This window comes from Dipodomys merriami, unplaced genomic scaffold (assembly GCF_024711535.1).
Source record: "Dipodomys merriami isolate MVZ:Mamm:240054 unplaced genomic scaffold, mDipMer1.0.p SCAF_6, whole genome shotgun sequence".
Classification (NCBI taxonomy): domain Eukaryota; kingdom Metazoa; phylum Chordata; class Mammalia; order Rodentia; family Heteromyidae; genus Dipodomys; species Dipodomys merriami.
In genome coordinates, this window is record NW_027206179.1 from 57648858 (window position 1) to 57668439 (window position 19582).

General features: G+C 36.6%; 1 protein-coding gene and 1 long non-coding RNA gene across 5 annotated transcripts in view; one reads left to right on the forward strand and one right to left on the reverse strand.

Moving 5' to 3' along the window:
* Positions 1-17: 17 nt before the first annotated feature.
* LOC138814098 (uncharacterized) overlaps positions 18-19582 on the reverse strand; it is a 95088-nt gene continuing 75523 nt past the window's right edge. For 3 of the 4 annotated variants that reach the window (XM_070002958.1, XM_070002957.1, XM_070002956.1), the window contains 9 exons: positions 17364-17417; positions 15924-15977; positions 12054-12107; positions 7340-7387; positions 6179-6340; positions 3980-4099; positions 2317-2419; positions 2122-2178; positions 18-161 (listed from right to left, as the gene is read on the reverse strand). In XM_070002958.1, the coding sequence (XP_069859059.1) occupies positions 2140-2178; positions 2317-2419; positions 3980-4099; positions 6179-6340; positions 7340-7387; positions 12054-12107; positions 15924-15977; positions 17364-17417 (634 nt within the window). In that variant the 3' untranslated portion in view covers positions 18-161; positions 2122-2139. Of the gene's footprint in view, positions 162-2121; positions 2179-2316; positions 2420-3979; positions 4100-6178; positions 6341-7339; positions 7388-12053; positions 12108-15923; positions 15978-17363; positions 17418-19582 lie in introns of those variants that run through there. The other variant, XM_070002959.1, reaches the window with a different exon arrangement.
* Positions 2821-18496, forward strand: LOC138814099 (uncharacterized). Its single transcript, XR_011367903.1, has 3 exons — positions 2821-3227; positions 7439-7485; positions 18201-18496. It is a non-coding gene; the product is annotated as an uncharacterized lncRNA (long non-coding RNA).

Sequence of the window (19582 nt, forward strand, 5' to 3'; positions counted from 1 at the left end):
CCCTCCCCCCCCCCACACCGACATTGTAAAGCTTGCTTTGACATGACATTTTGTAATTCTCCTTGTTGCAACAGGTCCACCTGAATCCTTAAACGACTTGTTTGTCCCCATCTCCTCCACATGTTATACTGACATCAGATAAAGTGAAAGCGGGGGTTACACTGTGGGAGAGGGACATACAAAGCAACAAATAATCTTATAAATGCGTTAGAAACACATGCATGAAAGAAACGAAAACATTAAAATACATATTTAAGGGTTCGTTTTCCTAACATCACATTATCTGACCTTTTCCGCTTGACTCATACCTATACTAGATATTGCAAATAAGGGAAACCATGGGACCTATGTTTCTTTGGGCCTGGCTTACTTCACTTAATATAATTTTTTCCAAGCCTTTCCATTTCCTAACAAATGGGGAAATGTCATTCTTTCTGATGGAGGCATAGAATTCCATTGTGTATATATACCACATTTTCTTGATCCATTCATCTACTGAGGGGCTTCTGGGTTGGTTCCATATCTTAGCTATGGTAAATAATGCTGCAATAAACATAGTTGTGCTAGTAGCTTTAGTGTGGTCTTGTTTGTATACATTTGGGTAAATGCCCAAAAGTGGAATTGCTGGATCATAGGGGAGATCTATGTGAAGTCTTTTGAGGAACCTCCATACTGCTTTCCAAAGTAGTTGAACAAGTTTACATTCCCACCAACAATGAAGTAAGGTTCCTTTCTGTCCACATCCCCTCCAGCATCTGTTGTTGTTAGAGTTCTTGATTTTTGCTGTTCTAACTGGAGTGAGGTGATATCTCAATGTTGTTTTGATTTGCATTTCTTTTATGGCTAGGGATGTTGAACATTTCTTCATGTGTCTATTGGCCATCCTTCTTTCTTCTTCAGAGAAGCTTCTCTTTAAGTCTTTCGCCCACTTATTTATTGGGCAGTTGTTTCTTTGAGGATTTGTTGTTGGGTGGTTTAATTTTTTGAGTTCCAAGTATATTTTAGATATGAGACCCTTGTCCGTTGTATGGCTAGTAAAGATCTTCTCCCAATCGGTGGGCTTTCTATTGATCTTGCTAGCAGAAGCTCTGCAACCTTAAGCAATCCCATTTGTCCAACCTTTCTTTGGCATGGTGTTCTTTAGGGTTTAATTGGTGCTTAGTGCTTTCTAGTCCTCTTGGCTCAGAAAACTTGAAACCTACAGAGTAGTGACCTCATTCTCTAGGTTTTAGGAAGATAAAAGGTCTTTCTTGGATCCTTGAGATATTTACCCAAACCAAATTAAGTCTAAATGAAATTCCAATGGAGCCACCTGAAAAATCCATCCCAGCCAACAAGTCTTCATTTGAAATGATATGAGATTACCAAAGGTAATCTATCCATATGTTAACCTAACATACAGCATATGCCATCACAGATAGAGTACTTTCAAAGATTATGGTGGGAGAGTAAGCAAGAAAGCAAGGAAAAAGCAAGCAAGCAAGCAAGCAAGACAGAGAGAGAGAAAGGGAGATAAAAAGCAGAAGTAGGATGGAGGGACAGAGGAAAGAGAAGGAAGGGAGGAGGAGGAAAGAAGAAAAGAAAGAAGGGGAGGTAGTAAGGAGAAATAATTAAAAAGGAAGAAAGCAAATAAGAAAGACAGATAAGTAGAAAGAGAAAAAGAAAAGCTGGGCATGGTAGCTCAACCTTGAGAACCTAGCTAGGGAACCTAGGTGGCATAGGTTAGGGGACCATGGCAAGACTTCATCTCAATTCATGGCTTAATGCAGTGGTATACCCCCATCATCCCCAGTGACGTGGGTAAGCACAAGTAGAAGAACTGTAGCCCAGGACAGCTGGGGCGTAAAGCAAGATCCTATCTTGAAAATAGCCAACAAAAAGGGGCTAGTGGTGTGGCTCAAATGGTAGAGCACGTCCCTAACAAGCACGAGGGTCTGAGTTCATTCCCAGTACCACAAAAAAGAAACAAAACAAAAACAAATCAATGTGACTTAGATACACATACTTTGGTTTGGAAAAACCAAAAAGAATATTACACACCAGGAAAATGTGAAATTAAGGTTAGCGTCAAAACCCAGAACTGTAATTAATATAGTAAATCAACAGTTAAGTTTCACAAACCAGTAATGTAGGTCAAGTTTAGGGTAAGTTGCTGTATCTTTCTGTATCTCCTGAGATCTGGGAGTTGAAAAAAGAAAATATATATAGTAAATAAATAAATATTATAAATATAAATCAAACACAAAGAATTTATATTGCTATCTACAACTCCTGCAAGTATTTCATGGTACGATAAAACATGCTTTATCCACTTACCAGCCTTCTTCTAGTATCTTCTTCAAGGTGTCTCCTCTGATTTACTAGATGAAGCAGTCTTAAAAGCGTGATGAGCTGCAGAGGTCGCAAGATTGCTATCACTCTAAATTTATAAATAAATTTGAGATAAATTTGAAAATATCCTTTTTGGTTCAAAAATAAAATAATTTATCAGTGTGGATATTAAAATGTATAGTGGGTATACTAAACCTTCAACCCCAGGGCCTTGTGCATGCTGCACTAATGTTCTATCTGTCAGCTATACCCCTAACCCCAGAAGGTATTTGGTAACATGTGGATATACTTTTGGATGTCACAGTCAGATCTAGTGATGGAGACTAGAAATGCTTCTAGACACCCCACAAAGAATGGGTATTCTGAGAGAATTTTAGAATGTTCCTTCCTTCCACCTTGCCCCAGTAAATAATTATCTAATCTAAAATGTCAATAATGATAAGGTTGAGAAATATAAGTTTATTAGAATCGGTAGACTAAACATTTTGGTTTCAGGGCAGTACTTTTCATTTGCTCCCCAAATGAACAGGGTTTTGTCCATGGGTGTTACTCTTTTTGGTAACAGAGGTTCACTATATCCACTATGGGCTTATCAGGCAGGCAACAGACTAGACTACCTCCCAAACTTACTGGCTAGTGATTCTCCTCCCATCAGAAACACCATAGCAGAGAACTGCTGGTGTAGATATGTAAAAACAAGTCATCTGGACAAAGTTGTTAAACACAAGTTGCAAGTCTAGGGGGAGCCTGAGGTGTTTTCTTGCATGATAGCAAGTTCTCAAGTGAGGGTAAGGTTGCCTATTGGAGGACTATATTGACTAGGGTGATTTTCAAGCTCCAAAAGTCTACCACATTATACATTTACTTGGGAACCAAACAAGCCCTGGGAAATGAAGGTAAGGAAGAATCTACTTATTTGACTTCTAATAAATGCACCTAAAAGCCCCTAGCATCTACATTCATTTGGAGATAGAGATATAGACAGAGATAGAGACACACATACACAGACACAAAGCCTTCAAACACATTATACTTTCTAATCCTTTACTGCTTTAACTTTGCCTTAACATTCTCCATTTCAACCAAAATGACATTGCAAAATTTTTCCACTGGGTTGTAGTGCATGTCACTTTCTTGGTTTCTATTTGCTGGTTTTTTTTAGAGAATTATGACTGGAGTCACTCAGACTTTACACAGGCTCAATACTGTTATGATTATAGGAAAAAACCTAGATTGGTAGGACTTCAAATGGAGATTTAGGGAGAAGTTCAAAATATTACAAAATTAAAATTTCTTCATTAGATGTTCCATTTCCTGTATCCAAGTAAGGGTATGTAAATATATATACTTTTTACTGGCCTTAAAGGCCATCATCTTGTAGTGTTCAAGATATGAGAATGTAACAATATTTTCATTTTTTCTTTCTTCTTTTTTGTGGTACTGGGATTTGAACTTAGGTCTTTGTACTTGCTAAATAAGCACTTTATTAATCAACCCATGTCACCATTCCTAAATATTTTATCTTCGAAAAGCTTATTTGGTACAGAAACTAAACAGCATCAGTTCACTATACAAGATTCAAGCCATAGAATATGAAAAAAATAAAAGAATGGATAAAAGAAAACTACAGATAGGTCATATTTCATACCGTGACATGTCTTTAAAAATTTTTAAATCCAGAAACATATATATAATATCAATGCAGAAAGTGACACCAACGATCAGTGTGTCTAGGATGTTAAATGTATCAGAAAAATAATGCTTTTTCCTGTAAAAGATAATAAAAATGATTACCTTCAAGAGGAGCACAAGTTATTTGAAATTGTACTTTAATGGATTATTTAAAATGCATTGTCTAGACTAGACTAGGGGAAAATACAGTATTAAGGAAAGTTCTCAAGTAGTAAATTTACACTTACTATATATTAAATTAACTTTAGAACTAATTTAAACAAATTTTATTAACTTTACTATTTAATATTTGTATCTATCACATGTGCAAAATTACATATTTGCAGATTAAGACAGCAATTTAAACTTAGTAAATAAGAGATATAACCAAACTGCTTGGCAAGAGGCATGCACTGCCTTCTCCAATGTAGATGGGAGAAGAAAAGTGGTAGTGTATAGCTCTTAAACAAGCAGCTCAGTAGGTCACATCCTTAGAGAAATGGACTAAGAATGTACGAGGAGCTTATGAGAGGGGTAGGAAGTGCTATTTTGAACCCACACTGGAATCCCAAGGGGCTGCTGATTCCTTCCTGGGACAAAGACAGACTTCTATCCACCACATGCTCCTTTCCAACATTGGCTTCTGCAGAGGTGAGGACTAGGCTTTTGGGAAAGGAAAACCTTTTTCAGGCTCTCACTAACCTAGCAGTAAACTCTCCTAAGCTCAAAAGAAGGAGGATAAAAAGTCATCAGGAAAGAACACAAACTGCCTGAAGTGCTCTGGAGAAAGGGAGGCCAGGAGATCCAGTTCCTGACTCCCATAGCAGCCCAGCTGTAAGGCTTGTCTGACCCACCCACCTTCTCAGAAAACCAGCAAGATGAAAAGGAAAAAATATCACTTTCTTCCTACCACATTTCACTAATGAGATAAGCATTCCTCACATCACCTCCAGACCTCATCAAAACTTTTTGTTTGAATGACCATTTGAAAGCATGACTATTTATGATCTAGTATCTAGTATTTCATATACCACCAAATCTTTTTTTTTTTGGGGGGGGGGTCCAGTCGTGGGGCTTGAACTCTGGGCCTGGGCGCTGTCCCTCGGCTCTTCAGCTCAAGGCTAGTGCTCTACCACTTGAGCCACAGCGCCACTTCTGGCTTTTTTCTTTTTTGCTTATGTGGTGCTGAGGAATCAAACCCAGGGTCTCATGTATGCAAGGCAAGTGCTCTACCACTGAGCCACCTTCCCAGCCCATACCATCAAATCTTAGTTGAGATTCAAGTCATAATCAAAGTACTAATATTTAGACTTCACATACATGTTCCTCTTCTTAGCATATATGTCAACACATTAATTGCCTAGCCCTTTTCTATTTTTTACTTCTTTTTTATTACATATATATTTTATTATATATATATATTATTATATATATATATATTTTATTATATATATTATTGTACAGAGGAGTTACAATTATATGAGCAAGATAACGAGTACTTTTCTTTTCAAGCATTGTCGCCTCCTCTTTGTTTCCCCTTCCCATCCCTTCCCATACTCTGCCAAGCCCTTTTCTGAAATCCCTGTAAGCAGTGGATGTATTCTAAGAATACATTGTGGGAGTGTCAGCTGTAATATAAAAGTAATTTAAGCCAGTCAATGAAAAATTGGGTTTGGACTGACCTTTATCTGTGGCCCATAACTTCAAGAATTATTATTATTATTATTATTATTATTGGTAGGTCATGGGGCTTGAACTCTGGGCTTGAGTGCTGTCCCTGCACTCTTCAGCTCAAGGTGAGCACTCTACTGCTTGAGCCACAGAAGCACTTTGGTTTTCTAGTGATTTATTGGTTTTCTGCCTGGGCTGGCTTTGAACTGTGAATCTCAGATCTCAGCCTCCTGAGTCCTAGGTTTACAGGCATGAGCCACCGGTGCCTGGTTTCAAGAATTATTTTGATGAAGAGTTACACATCTGGTTGTGTTGACATGCTCATTATCTTAGGCTCCCCCCTTTTTTTGTAGAGGTAAAGCAAGTTGTTTAATAGAGAGTTTAAGAGGAGTTTAATGTACATGATTAAAGAAAAAAAGGGCTTGAGCTAGTTGGCTCAGGAGGTTAGCACACTTCTCATAACAGCACAATGTGGACTTAGGCTCAAAAAAAGAATAAAACTTACCCGTCTGCGTATATTTGAAGGAGAACTTCAATAAGGAAAAATAGGCTAATTCCTAATGATGTCACTCTGTATTGGAATGGAATATAATCTTCGCTCTGAGGAACTAAAATATCTACAACCGTGAAAACTAGGTCAATTAAAAACAGCAAAATTCCAAGAATTCTGAAATAAAGACAATGAGGGTTTTTCTTCTTAGTAAAACATTCATTAAAGCCTTTCATCAGATATGAAAATGTCAGTGGTAGGAAAAATTATAGTGTAGTAGAATCTCAAAATATGACTCCATTTTTACCCAACAGAAGTGAATGACATTCCCACCAAACCAATTATGTAGGTACATCAGAACACAAGCTGGGTGTGCCTGCGCAACAAGCACAAGGGCCCCAATACTACTAAAACACCAGGTCCACTTTGACTGGAAAGATTTTTCTTTTATAAAGATAAATTGAATAGATTTTGAAGTATTTTGTTACATTGTAACTCAAAATATTATTAAAGCCGGGCGCTGGTGGCTCACGCCTGTAATCCTAGCTACTCAGGAGGCTGAGATCTGAGGATCCCGGTTCAAAGCCAGCCCGGGCAGGAAAGACCGTGAGACTCCTATCTCCAATAAACCACCAGAAAAGCGGAAGTGGCGCTGTAGCTCAAGTGGTAGAGCGCTCGCCTTGAGCTGAAGAGCTGAGGGACAGCGCCCAGGCCCAGAGTTCAAGCCCCACGACTGACAAAAAAAAAAAAAAATATTATTAAAGTTTACTATGAGTCATAGTATAAACCATTCTCTCATGTAGAGAAGTAGCCTAAGTAACATGTCTCCAGAATTGAGTAATTTACGTGTATAAGGTGCTTGATAGAATGCACTCCATGCTTTCAAAACCTTTAATGCCTACTTTATTATTTTTATTTGCATAAATAGAAAATGTGTGTCAATATACTATTACTTAGACAAATGTCACTTTTTTGCAAGTTTAAATGTCTACCTTAAGCCAATTTTTCAAAATAAGATTCTATTAAGAAGAAACAAATGGAGTATTTTGCAACACCTTGACAGTGAAAATTCTTTTGGTTCCATTTTGACTTTTTCAGATGCATTGCCATTACAAATATTGATACTAAATGACATACACATTATTTCATTGCTTGTATTTCTAGAATCTCACATACCGAAAAGGTAGGGATGTCATAATGAAACGTAAAATCTTCTTGGGATCACTGTTGTAAAAATAAAAATGAAATCAATCACATATTGTTTCTCTAACACAGATGAGTTTAACTGAAAAGCAAAGGCCTCTATAAGAATCAATTTAGATGTAAGTATCCATTTAAAAGGAAATTCTTGAGCAGTTTTATAACAAAATGATGTTTTTACTAATATCTGAAATCTTAACATTTCTGTTTCATGTGTTTTCACTTTCATAGCCATAATATATGTGGAAAACAATAATATTTCCCTTGGGCATACAGTTCTAACTCTGACACTATGGTAGAATTAGACTTGAAGCCTCAACTAGTGTACATGTGGTAGAAGGGAGCTGCTTTCAGATGTCAGTTCTTCCATGAACAAATTGTCATCATACCTTAGCCAGACCTGTTCCCCACAGCAATGAAATCAGAGACATCAGAGATGGACATGGGCAGTCAATGGGTCTTTGTCTTTTAATCGTCATCTCTTGAGACCGATGTCTAGTATGTAAAGGTTTCCACTTAGGGTTGCAAGTGAACCTTACAGGTAAGATGTTCTAGTAAAACCTATTTCAAATCAAAACACCCTAAAGACTGGGCTTTTCCCATTAATCCAAAGAGGGAGAGCCTGTATAATGACTGGGAAGTAATGACTATTTTATCACATAGCTGGAAACAATGCACCATTACCCTGCTGAGGCTTCCAACAAGGGATCAAAATTCCACTCCGAGTGGAACAAACTCCAAGACAATGCCCTTATAGCCTGTGCCCAAGACTGTGAAATGAGAAGAACAGAGGCAGTGGCAAAGCTGCTCATGGAAGAATACTGTTAACTTGAGATACAGGGAATTTCCAATTCTAATCTTCCCTACATCTTCTCTCTACTGCCTACTTCCCCTACATCTCCTCTCTCCTACTGCCTACTGCCTATTTCCTACTATCGTTATCCTGGCTTCGCATGCTAAGGCGATGGATCAGGGACCCAGCTGGCCCAAGAGGTGAATTATCTCCCCCAGGAATTCTAGTCCCTCACTATAAGCCCTCTCTGATCGCACACACCAGTTGAGTCTCTGGGAAACAAAGAAGTGTTATAATAAATATAAACAGGGTGACAATACAGAACCATATGTGACAGGCTCATGGAGGCACAGAGGAGAGACTTGGAGGTAGCTCTGGCCCCTCCAGTCTCTCTTCTGGTTATTGTTAAAGAGCGCCTATATAAAGCTGTCTGTACAGTTTACAGGATAAAGATTGTGACTTATTAGCCTTGTAGACAGAAAAAGTTATGTTCCTATTTGGAAGCAACAGACAGCTACTTCAACATGTAGCAACTCAAAGCATTTGAGCCATGTACCTGCGCTCTTCCCAGCCCACAACATTTCTTAAATCAAATAAAAGGGAACAAAGTTTACTACAACCTTTAGGGTAGAGCAAAGACAGTGCTAAAAAGGAAGTTCACAGTTTTGAATAGTTACATTGAAAAAACTCAAGAGAAATCTCAAAAAATAACTTAATGATGCATCTCAAGCTCTTGAAATTCAAGACGGGATACCAAACAAAATAGGTGGAAAGAAATAATAAGCATCAGGAAAGAATTAATAAAATTAACACCAAAAGAACAATATAAAGACTCAATAAAATGAACAGTAGGGTCATTTAAACAAACAGGATTGGCAACGTTAGCCAAGCCTAACAACCACCAAAAATAAGCTTCAGAGAAAACATAAGAATCTATATTCTCTATATTCTAATAAACTGAAAAATCTGCAAAAAAAAAGAACCCAGGTAAATTGTAAATGCATATGGCCTATTAAAATCAATAGGATACAAAACACCTAAACAGATCTGTAATAAGCTATGAAATTAAAACTGTAACAGAGTCTGACAAGAAAGACAGTCCAGGACCAAACAGATTCACTACTGAGTTTTCTCAGAGCTTTAAAGAACTAATTTTAATGTTTCTTAAACTATCTAGAAAGGGAAAGAATGCTACCAAGCTCATTCTATGAGACAATATCATCAGATACCAAAACTAAGTAAAGACACAAGAAAAAAGTTACAGGCCAATGTCCCTGATGAGTGTAGCCACATATATTCTCAATAAAATACTTACAAACCAAATTCAACAACATAAAATTGTCATACACTACTATGATCATTGTCTTTTTCATTTCAGTGATGTAAAGATGGCTCAAATTATGCAAATAAGTTAATATAAAGAGAATGGACAAAAATAGCATAACCATCTCAACAGATGCAGAAAATGCTTTTCTCAAAAATTAACATCACTTTTATGATAGAAGTCCTGAAAGAACTAGGAATAGAAAGAATACATCTCAAAACAATAAAGACTATCTGTGAAAAGCCTGTAGCTAACATTGTATGAAATCGGAAAAAAATGAAACCATTTCTTCTACTGTCAGGAATGAGGCAGAGGTGTCCCTATTTCCGTCCTCATTTACAATAATGCTCCTTATCTTATCCAGTGTAGTAAGGGAAGATAAAGAAAAGAAGGGATACCAACAGAATAGAGGAAATCTAATTATTCCTATACAGATGTTGGAATCCAATATCTAAAAGACCAGAAAGATTCCAGCAAGAAAAACCTCTTAGATGTGATAAAGACTTTCAGCAAAGTAGCAGGATTCAAAAGCAATGCATATAATTAATAGCTTTTTCTATTCTCCAATACTGTACAAACCTTCTCTATAACACTGACACAAGTTGGTAAGTGGTTAAATAACCAATGTAGTGAGAAGCAAAAGTCTCTTCAGCCTATCTGCAGTTTAGTGATTTTTCAGAATATAGTTAGTGTTCACATGCAAAACTATCGAATCAGTGCACTAGGAAGTTTCCCAGATAAGATTACTTAAAAGAAAGTAAAAATTGCTCACAAACAAAAATTCACAGAACTGAATCCAAAGATGTCTAGGAAAAATGAGGAAAGGCTATTATTGAGAATAACATTCTAATTTTTCTATTAAAATTTTTGTATTAAAATTACTGTCTATGATGTTTTTCAAATTTTAAATTACAAAAACTATTTGTGAGTAGATTTGTTGTACTGGTTTGTACAATTAGTCACTGGTGTATATAACCTCCATACGTTTGGTATCTTTCCATAGTTCTGCTTTTTGCCTCAGTAATGGCCCTGTTTTTCTAAGACAAGCGATCCATCAATGGCTCCTTCTCTTCCTCCAACATCAGACTGATTTACTCAGTGTGTGTGTGTGTGTGTGTGTGTGTGTGTGTGTGTGTGTGTGTGTGTGTGTGTGTGTGTGTGTGTGTGTGTGTGTGTGTGTGTGTGTGTGTGTGTGTGTGTGTGTGTGTGTGTGTGTGTGTGTGTGTGTGTGTGTGTGTGTGGCAGCATCTATTTTGGACTGTTTAGTTGCCAACAAGGGCAAAAATATATCATTAGAAGTTTGTTACATGGAAGAGTGACATGAAAAATGATCTGAACAATAAAAATTCCCTAAATCTGAAGTATAAAATTTTTAAGAAAGAATTTTAGACTCTTTATCCAGAAAACTCCTTTTCCCATGGTTATTTCCAAGACTTAATTGTGAAAATCACTTTCTCTTTCTCTCTCTATATGTACATATACATAAACTTTATATGTCATAAGTATTAATTTATATACTATATATATATATATATGTGTGTGTGTGTGTTTACATGTATCAGTCAGTAGTCTCTGATAATACACTCTTTGCCAGATGAGATACACCAATCTCTCATAGGAGTTAAAGACTACTGAGGTCATTTTGTTCAGGTCAGTGTTTAGGATAAAAAATAACAATACTTAGAGATGTTTTGTTTAAAATACATACAATTACTCTATATTTTCTAAGGGGTTGAACTCTAAAAACTTGTACATTGAATAGCTATTTACAAAGTAGTATACAACTTTTATCTACAATTAAGTCTCCTATGATGTGTAGATAATCTTAAGCCTCCTCTGAAGTGCTACTGTAACAGCATCAAGAATCAAAATTGAAGTTCAACTTTTTATTGCTGCAGCTGGCTAATATGTGTAACAGCATTTTGGATTAAATTTATTTTGAAATTCAACTTGAGTGTATAGGTATCCATCAGCCTTTCCCTCTTGAATTTCCTCATTCACAAGTCCTTCCACCACCCTGTACTTTCCACACTTCATGGGTGTCTTTTCCCTGCCTTGGATGGGGGGATGGCGGGGAGGACTGGGACTCTATTCACCATTATACTGGGTTTGCATTTGGGATACCAGCCTCACATGGTGGCAGAGCTTTGGTGGGTGAGAGACAGATGCCAGGTCTATTAACTCCATTATTTCTGCTGAGGGTGCTACTTTTCCTGCCCACAGGTGTTACACACAATTCCCTCCTCTCTTGCCTCATACAGACATTACCATACTCTCTTAGAATTTTTGGCTACTATCACAGTTTAGGAGTAAAAAGCATTCTTATGAAATTTTTTTTCTCCAGACAACTAAGATAGAAAGGTACCTATGGATATTACAACAAAAGGACCTTAGAAAAATAGTATCATTGTCACCAATACTGCTAATGAATTCTCAATCTGTTTTTTCTGTAAATATGCTTTCATGCATGTGTAAATATGTATATATTTAAACACATATATGTACATATACATATAAATGCACCTGTGTGTGTGTGTGTGTGTGTGTGTGAAAGCACATGTATATTTACTCACCATTTACTTCTGTCTTCTTCCACAGATTCCATTGTGGAATCAGATGAGAGTATGCTAAAAGATAGAAACAAAGCATATAGTCAGACACTATGATTTTATAGACTTGATTTTTAGTTCTAATTAGCTATACTTTATCTTAGAAATTTGTTGACCTTTAAAAATTGAATTTAAAATAAGAAATTTAACATGTCATTAAACAATGACTAGAGTTCAGTTCTTTCCTACTGAACCTAAATCTAAAGGGTAACCATATTTTATAGATGAATCTTAATTCTTCAATAACCCACAAATCAATCAAAAATATTTTGGTCAATCTCCATGCATTTCAACATTTTCTGTAGTTTATCTTGATGCCTATTTCTAGTTTAGTTCCATTCTGGCATGATACAAACAGGAATATAACCTTTGCTTATATGTGTTAAGCCTTCCTTTATATAGTTACCATACAGTAATAGAGAGAAGAAAAGAAAGAAAAAAGAAAGTAATACTGCCTCTGTGCCCTAAAATATTATTTACTTTGGAGAAAGCTTCTTGGGTTGATATTTAATCTGTAACTGCAGATGTCTGCTTCCATTTGCTCCATGTTGTCAGTTAATTATGAAGTTTCCTTGTTGATTTTTTTGCAGGGGTCGAGATAATTAAGAGGTCTATCTATGCTTCTATATACAGTAGTGCTCGTTGTATGAAATTGGGTGCACTGATCTTTTTTATATCCTCTTGATGGTATCCTTTGTCAATACGAAATGACTGTTATCTCATAATTTTTGAAATTTTCTTTGCCAGATGTGAGTACATTTACATCTGGTTAATTTCCATTTCTTAGAAAACCTTTTTCTATCTTTTCACTTTTAGTGTGTTTTGTCTTTGCTAGAAAGTTATACTTTCTTTTCTCTCTTGTTTCTTCCCCTTCCCCCCTCTCTCTCTATTCTCTATTGAAGTTTATTAAAGTTCAACTTCAGTTTGTTGGCACATGTCATTCTTATCCCATATAATGTCCACCTAGAAACAATGGTCAAACATGTTTTGCCCTTTTTGGGTAACTTTCTACATTTTAGAAATTTCTACATTTTAGTCTCTTTTATCTGTGAATATGTATATAGGCTCATACACTGAGGTATGTATGTGGGTATTTGTATACACATGTCACATGTGTGTATATATAAAACACTTGTATCATGTCTGGTCAAGGAGTCTGTCACAGGGTACTGCTACATAAATATTCATATAAGGAAGGCATTTAAAAATACTTTTTAAAAAACATTAAAAAGCATTTAAAGCATTTAAAAACATACTCAGACACCATAAGACTAATCAAATTCTATTCAAATGAGCTACAATTTCTGCACAGCTCATGTGCATGTTGGCCTTAACTTATATCAAAATCAGTTGTTTAGCTTGTATGTTTTAATGAAGATTAGCTTCTATAAAAGTTTCATGACTTTTACCAGTGAATTTAAAAGCAGTGTCAGTATTTTCATTTGACATTTCAAATTTAACTTCAGTTTCCAGATATAAATTTTTTTAGCCATGTGACTTTGTAATTTATAACTATTCTTATTATAAGTCAATTGATCTTTTTTGTTAAGTAGTGTACCAAGAAGATTCAAGTCCATATGTCAGGTTATGAGTGAAGTACATCTTTTAAATACTCTTTCTATCCTCAAAACGGAATGATATTTAAAACTCGATATGTAACCCTGTCATTTGGACACCAGCATATCATATATTCTAGAATAGTCATTTTAATCTTGTCAAAATGTAATGAGTAAAAGCTGGGATGTCTATAATCCTTGGATTCAGAAGAGTGGGGTTGGAGGTTTGACAGAGCAGCATGACTACATGGTGATAATCTGTCTCAAAAAAAAAGGAAGGAGGCTCAAATTCATGCTCAAATTCAGGCTCAAATCCATGTTTAGAGTTACTCAGGAGGCAGAAAGATTATGATTTATAGCCAGACAGGGCAAACAGTCTCTGAGATCCCATCTTATCCAATAAGGCAGGCCTAGTGGTACATGTAAAAAAAAGACCTTATCCCTAAAGTAAAATATGCTGAAGGCATGGCTCAATGGTAGACCTCTTACCTACCACCCCAAATTCAAACTGAGCACCACTAAATTGTGAGTGAGACACAGAAGGAGAAAAACAGTGACAGAAAGAGAAATCTGTATGAACATGTAGGGGCCAATTCATTGTGCTATGTTTATGTGAATATGTACATAAATAATAAATAAGTATGTCTATAATTCAAAATTGATAGTCCTTTATGTTTGTCTTATCTGTGCTGGCAGCTGCACCATCAGACACTGATATGAACTCCTAAGAAGAAGTTCTAAAAAATTTCAAAAACATAAAGTCAGATACTACAAGATTTATTCTTAACTTTAAGGTTAAAATTAGATACAATTTATGTACAGCTAATAAGCATCACTAACTGGAATGGCTGTAGCTTTGTTCCTCACAGAGATGAAAATTCATTCATTCATTTATTTCACTCATTACTAGTTCTCGTGCTTGAGTTCAGTAACTGGTCACTGTCCCTGAGTTTTTAGATCAAGGCCTGAACTCTACCACTCCACTTCTGGCATTTTGCTAGTTAATTTGAGATAAGAATCTTATGGACTTTCCAACCAGGGCTGACTTTGAACTGCAGTCCTCACATCTCAGCCTCCTGAATAGCTTGGATTATAGGCAGGAGCCTTCAGCACCTGGCTTAAATCTTTTTATTTTTAATGAAAAGAATTAACTGTAAATCCTTATGCTGCACTGCTCACAATGGAATCAAAGGACAGTGGCAAGATTTTTTTTTTTTTTTTTGTCAGTCGTGGGGCTTGAACTCTGGGCCTGGGCGCTGTCCCTCAGCTCTTCAGCTCAAGGTGAGCGCTCTACCACTTGAGCTACAGCGCCACTTCCGGTTTTCTGGTGGTTTATTGGAGATAGGAGTCTCACAGTCTCTCCTGCCCGGGCTGGCTTTAAACCGCCATCCTCAGATCTCAGCCTCCTGAGTAGCTAGGATTACAGGCGTGAGCCACCAGCGCCTGGCCTAGTGGCAAGATTTTGATTTGTCTTTTCAATCAGCTGCGGTTTGTAGGTACAGTTCCCCTGATCCATCCAGATTCCTGATTCTTAAATCCCTCACCTTCCTCGCCTTCACCTTGAGTACTGTCCTTTCTGCCCTTATCAGTTCAAGAGACCACAGTTGTGAGCCAGGAGCTCCATCCAGTCTGCTGAAGGGATTAGACTTGGGGCACCCACTTCACATGGTTCCAGCACTGAGGCTGGGGAAGAAAGACTTCTAGGATTCTTAGCTTCATTGTTTTCTGTTAAAGGCTTTGTTTCCTGTTTTCTTCTATACCCTACTGGCTCCAAATAAACTAACTAAATTGAGACTCCTTCGTATAGCTAACTAAGGACAATTTTTTAAATTAAAAAAAAAAATCCCCCTTGGTATCTCCAGGAAAGACCACATCCAGTAACTAAGAGTGACAAACTCTAGGAATAAGAAGACTCCCTCAATAATAATGCTTTCCCTCTTTCATCCTTCCCCCTTCTTCTCTTCTTCCTGCTTCTCCTTCCTCCACACCTTCTACCTTTTCTTCCTTCCTTCCTATCTTCGCTTTTCTTTTCCCTTTTCCCTTCTCCTTCTTTGTGGTTTTGATTGGACCCAGAAGCTTGCTCATGCTACATTATTTTAAATTAAAAGACATCAAAGTACAAGAGTACATCATGAGAAGATATTAAGAATATTATCAAGGGAAATCTGTTTACATGGATGCCACTGCAGTGATTTGATTGTCTACTTGCACGTGCACACACACACACACACACACACACTCACACAGACACACATAGCATTTTTAATTTCTATCTTACGTTTTAATTGTTGCTTCGCTTGGATGAATTTCCTTGGCTTTCGTTGATAGCTTGCTAAAGGATTAGAAGGAATATAGAAAGAAACCATGTCAGTTTGGGTTCCAATTAGTTATAATTACTATTCAACTAACAATCATCAGGAGCAAGAAGACTTCCTCCACGGCTTGTTCTTTCCACCACGATTCAAAAGACAAAAGTATATTCTACATAGTAGTTTATCATTTTAAAGCTTATAATTTTAAAGCTTGTACAACAAACACATACTGCAGTGCATTCATTGAGAATGGATCTAGTGAACTTTTCTATCTGGACTGCCCAATTGCATTCCACCCAATCTCAACTTCTCAGCTTTCCATATAGAATGTGGGCTTATTTATAGCTCACATTCCACTGGTAGACCCATCACCAGGTATTGTTGAAAATGCATAGGTAGAAGGGCGTAGGATTTTTAAATGCACATAGTAAGATATCACATGACTTCCTAGACTGCAAACTCTGATTCAAATGATTATATAGCATAGAAACTATTGGAACCTTTGTTTCATACAAATCAATTACTTTGAAACTTGTCAACCATTTTCCACAGAAGTGAGTTGTAGGGATTTGGAATGGACACATTTGGTCAGCTAACTTCTTAATAACTCTACCTTTCTATTCAGGTGTTTACATCCAAATTAAAGCAGAGTCTACACTTACTGTGTTGCTTCCCTCAATTCAATTGTATTGTACAGGTACACATCTATACTATCTAAGTTCTGGATAGTTAAGTTCCAGAACCTGTTATTCCTTATGTCCAACATCATAAATACCTTTCCTTCTCTTATACAATTTAAACAGACTCCAGACCTGGGGCAGGGGCCGAAAGCCAGCCTTTCATGGTGGCAGACCTCTGCATACTGAGGATTTGGGTACCAGCTTCACATAGTGACAAAACTCTGGGTAATGAAGAACACATGCATAATATCTAATGGTTGATCCTCTGTTTGCTCCATATCTACATGTTTTGCTCCAAACCAAACACTTTTGTCCTCTGGTCCTTTCTATAACAGACTCATTAAAAGGAAAGTTTGTACTTTCTTAGGATTGTTACTAAATATAGAAGAAACATGTGTCTCATGACCTGTTCCTTTCTTACTTGATTTAATCTAAAGAAGAAATATTCAGAAGAAGTGATATTCAGAAAGAAGTTATATTCAGATCTTTTTGGATTTAAGCACAGTGTCAAAGATCCTGTATTGCCATGGTACTTGAAAATAAATTTTTAATAAATGCCCCTATGCAGGTCTATTACTGTTTCTGAATGTGAACCATTACTATTTTTACAGACACAAGTATATGGACTATTTGTATATAAAGTTTCAATTCTAACTTTACATTGTATCTATGAACATAAATACATATCTATATAATTATATACATCATGGACTCATTTTATCTCACCTTCCATCATTGATTTCTTCTTCGTATACTGATAAATAGTCACATGAAATCACCCTATAGAATGTAAGCATACATGTAGTCAGATATCATGGGACTTTTAATACTTAATATTCTACGTCAAATTATTCTGCAGCTTATAAAATATAGAAGCTTTAATAGGCTCAATAGCTATGTACATAAGACCAATAAGATGATGCTAAGTGAATAAATTCTAAGATATGGCAACAAGAGGTTTGTCTTCTTCTTGTTTTTAATGTACTATGTTATTTCCTTTTTCTTTTGTGTTTTTTTCTCTGTGGTTTATCTCCTGCTGTCACTGTATTTGATTTTGGTACTCTGGGTATTGTATATGAGTTTATCTGAATTAGGGAAGGGAAGGGGAATAACAAAATGGTGAGACAAAGGACAAAGGGTGAACCAATGCAACAGCACTACTCACAAGACAATATGTTGGAAATGAACTGTACAACTGAGGGGGAGGGGAATTCTGAAGGGAGGGAAAAGTAGGAAAAAAGTGAGGGAGGGGTAACAAGTTTGATAAGAAATGCACTCACTACCTTGCATATGTAAGTGTAACCCTCTGTATATGTCACTTTGACAATGAAATTAATTAAAAAAGAAACTTTATTCTCACGTAAATCAGTTATTTAAAAGTTTATTCATCATTTCTTTTACAGATGTCAAATTTTATAGATTTCTAATGGATTTATTCTGTCTAGGAAAAAAATCTTTTAAAGTCTTTTACAGCTAAATGAAAATAATGCTAGTCTTCTGTGATTTATTTCCCCAATTTGAATGTGTTGTCTAAGTACAAATCCCTTTTGAATTATTTTTAAGCAACAGCTCCTGAAGATCACCATCCTAAGAGTCTTTATGCCATCCCACAAGATCAAGGCACTAAAGGCCTGACTCAGGAATTCTAAAAATGGGCCGGGCGCTGGTGGCTCACGCCTGTAATCCTAGCTACTCAGGAGGCTGAGATCTGAGGATTGCGGTTCAAAGCCAGCCCGGGCAGGAGAGACCGTGAGACTCCTATCTCCAATAAACCACCAGAAAACCAGAAGTGGCGCTGTAGCTCAAGTGGTAGAGCGCTCGCCTTGAGCTGAGGGACAGCGCCCAGGCCCAGAGTTCAAGACCCACGACCGACAAAAAAAAAAAAAAAAAAAAAAAAAAAAAGAATTCTAAAAATGGAAAATGGGTTTGATTTGAGAACCAGCCTCTTGTGGTAGCAGAACTCCTCATAAACAAGGCTTAGGCTACCCAGTTTCACAAGATGACATAGTCCTGAATAAAGGATTCTTTATGTGTGATCTTTGACCTTTTGTGTTTAGGGCTCTACTACTCTTTATCCAATATTATTTCTTTGCTCCCAAAAGGATTCTATTCTTTAGTTAACTCCATTTGTAAAAGGTTGCTACAAAGAGTAACCAACATACTCCCTAGACCTGTTTCTCTCTTACTCTATTTGTTCTACTGGAGGAAGAAAGTTAATCACAGATTTCTCAGAGCAAAAAATTAGATGTGGTGTCAAAGGCCCGAGAAATTTCCAAGAGACAACACACATCTCCATTTTCCCCCTCTCTCTACTTGTTTTTCTTTTTCTCTTTTTTTGTTTTTCTTTTATTTATTTATTTATTTCTAGTGTCAGTATCGGAGTGTGAACAATGGCTGTCCCCTTTCTAGCACAGTTTTTAGGTTTGAGGCAAAACTTCACTCCTTTTGTGCTTAGATATATTTTGGATAGGGCTTCTTGTTTTGACAAGGTATGGGTATCAGTCCATGATATTCCTACCCATATCTCCTATTAGCCAGGGTCTCATGCTTGTGCTACACTGCTCCACCACTCTTGTTTAACATTTTGCTATATGTGTATGTGTGTAGGTGGGTATTTTTCTCATTATGTCTTTAGAAATATGTATGTGAGGATATGTATATATATATATGTAAGTATTTACAGTTATACTTAGAATATTCTTGGATTTTAACCCACATTTCAATATTAGATCCCACAGTAGGTGCTACTGCCAATTCTTTCAGGATAAGGAATGATCAGAATATATACTCAGGCATAACACATAACCAGCACAACTTTTAAATCTGAACAGGTTAATTTAAAAAACCCACATGAAACTGTCATTTCCTAAGATGCTTTACATAGGAGTAGTTAAAATCAGAGGACAGGTAAAGATGAAGTTCATTCATTGGTTTATTAGAATTGA